This window comes from Neopelma chrysocephalum, unplaced genomic scaffold (genome assembly GCF_003984885.1).
Source record: "Neopelma chrysocephalum unplaced genomic scaffold, ASM398488v2 Primary Assembly neopelma1_96020, whole genome shotgun sequence".
NCBI classification, from domain to species: domain Eukaryota; kingdom Metazoa; phylum Chordata; class Aves; order Passeriformes; family Pipridae; genus Neopelma; species Neopelma chrysocephalum.
This window is the reverse complement of record NW_020924671.1, coordinates 6,624-8,290: the sequence shown is the minus strand read 5'-3', so window position 1 is coordinate 8,290 and position 1,667 is coordinate 6,624. Positions and strand designations below refer to the sequence as shown.

Sequence of the window (1,667 nt, the reverse complement as noted above, 5' to 3'; positions counted from 1 at the left end):
CCGGAGCTTTGGGGGGTCGGAAATGGACGTTTCCTCTTGGACCCTCCTGGGGCGTCACTGTCGCTGTCAGGGAGCGGCTCTGGGGCGAGGAGACCCCGGGGGGGTGGGGGGCAGATAAAACGCTGTCCCAGTTAGGACATCTGGGACCAGTTCATTCCTTTGATGTGTGTAACCCAAACCGTGCATTCTACAGCCTTCCAGGCCATTTCCCAGAAACTGTTATCAACGAACCGTTTACACCCTCTGCCCAGAGCAGCCCCTGATTCCTCAGGCCCTAAACTGCCAAGAGACCTGAGAGACGGGAGGATGTTTTTGTCCTCACACCCAATTGAGGAACCCCCCCCGCCCTGAGGGAGGGACTGGGCATTCCTGCCTGAACTGGAGAATATATAATCTGGTGGTCTTGGGACCTTTTTTACCACTCGTGGGATCCAGAGGAAGGCTGTAGATCACCGCTCTCGACCACACTGAGACCACCTCTCTCAACCAGACTGAGACCACCACCCACGACCAGCCTGCAGACCACCACCCTCGACCAGACTGCAATCACCATCCTTGACCAGACTGCACCAGCCCTCTCACCAACAGGTTTTTTTTCCCCCTCTCCCTTTATACTTTGGACTCAGGGAGGCCCAAAGAACACCCCTCTGTCCATGCCCCAGGGTGCTGGGTGATAAATTTGAGTTTTGTGGGTTAAAACCAAACTGTTTGTCTGTAAAATCGTACTTATTGTATTATTTTACTAAATTGTTATTCTGACTTATAATCTCTCTTTTGAGTTGGGTTCATTTTCCCCCTGCTGGTTTTACCTTTTAAACCAGCACAAGCGCTGAGGGGATCCTAGAGCTCGAGAGGTTCCAGAGCTGAGGAGATCCCAGAGCTGAGGAGATTCCAGAGCTCAGGAGATTCCAGAACCGAGGATGTCCCAGAGCTCAGCAGATTCCACAGGTGAGGATGTCCCAGAGCTCGGGAGGCCCCAGAGGCCGGGAGAGCCCGGATCTGACGGTGAGATTCCTGAGTCGAGGGGATCCTGTTCTGGGATGGGGGAGATCCTGAGCAAATCCCTTTTTCCAGAAATGACCCGCACGGTGACCATCAATATCTACAACAGGACCCAGAACGTCACCCTGGAATACCCCAGGTGAGGGGTGGGGGCAGGGAGGACCCCCGGGGTGCCAAAGGGGCGGGTCCGGGTGGGATCTTCATCATCTTCATCATCTTCATCATCTTCATCATCTTCATCCTGGGGTGGGACCTTCATACCCGGGGGGGGGCATATCCCAGGGGTGGGTCCATCCCCTGCTGCTCCGGCACCTCCCAGTGACCCCAGCACCATCTCCCAGTGATCCCAGCACCATCTCCCAGTGATCCCAGCACCTCCCATTGGTCCCAACACCTCCCAGCAGTCCCACCAGCACCTCCCAGTGACCCCAGCACCTCCCAGTGATCCCAGCACCATCTCCCAGTGATCCCAGCACCTCCCAGTGATCCCAGCCCCTCCCAGTGATCCCAGCACCATCTCCCAGTGATCCCAGCACCTCCCAGTGACCCCAGCACCTCCCAGTGATCCCAGCCCCATCTCCCAGTGATCCCAGCCCCTCCCAGTGATCCCAGCACCATCTCCCAGTGATCCCAGCACCTCCCAGTGACCCCAGCACCTCCCAGTG

The 1,667-nt window shown here is 56.9% G+C and overlaps 1 protein-coding gene across 1 annotated transcript in view; it reads left to right on the top strand.

Annotated features, from left to right (window-relative positions):
- The first annotated feature begins 831 nt into the window (after positions 1-831).
- Positions 832-1,667, top strand: part of LOC113981078 — a 3,439-nt gene continuing 2,603 nt past the window's right edge. Inside the window, exon 1 of the mRNA XM_027708317.1 lies at positions 832-1,141. Coding sequence (XP_027564118.1) covers positions 921-1,141 — 221 coding nt within the window. The 5' untranslated portion in view covers positions 832-920. The remainder of the gene's footprint in view (positions 1,142-1,667) is intronic.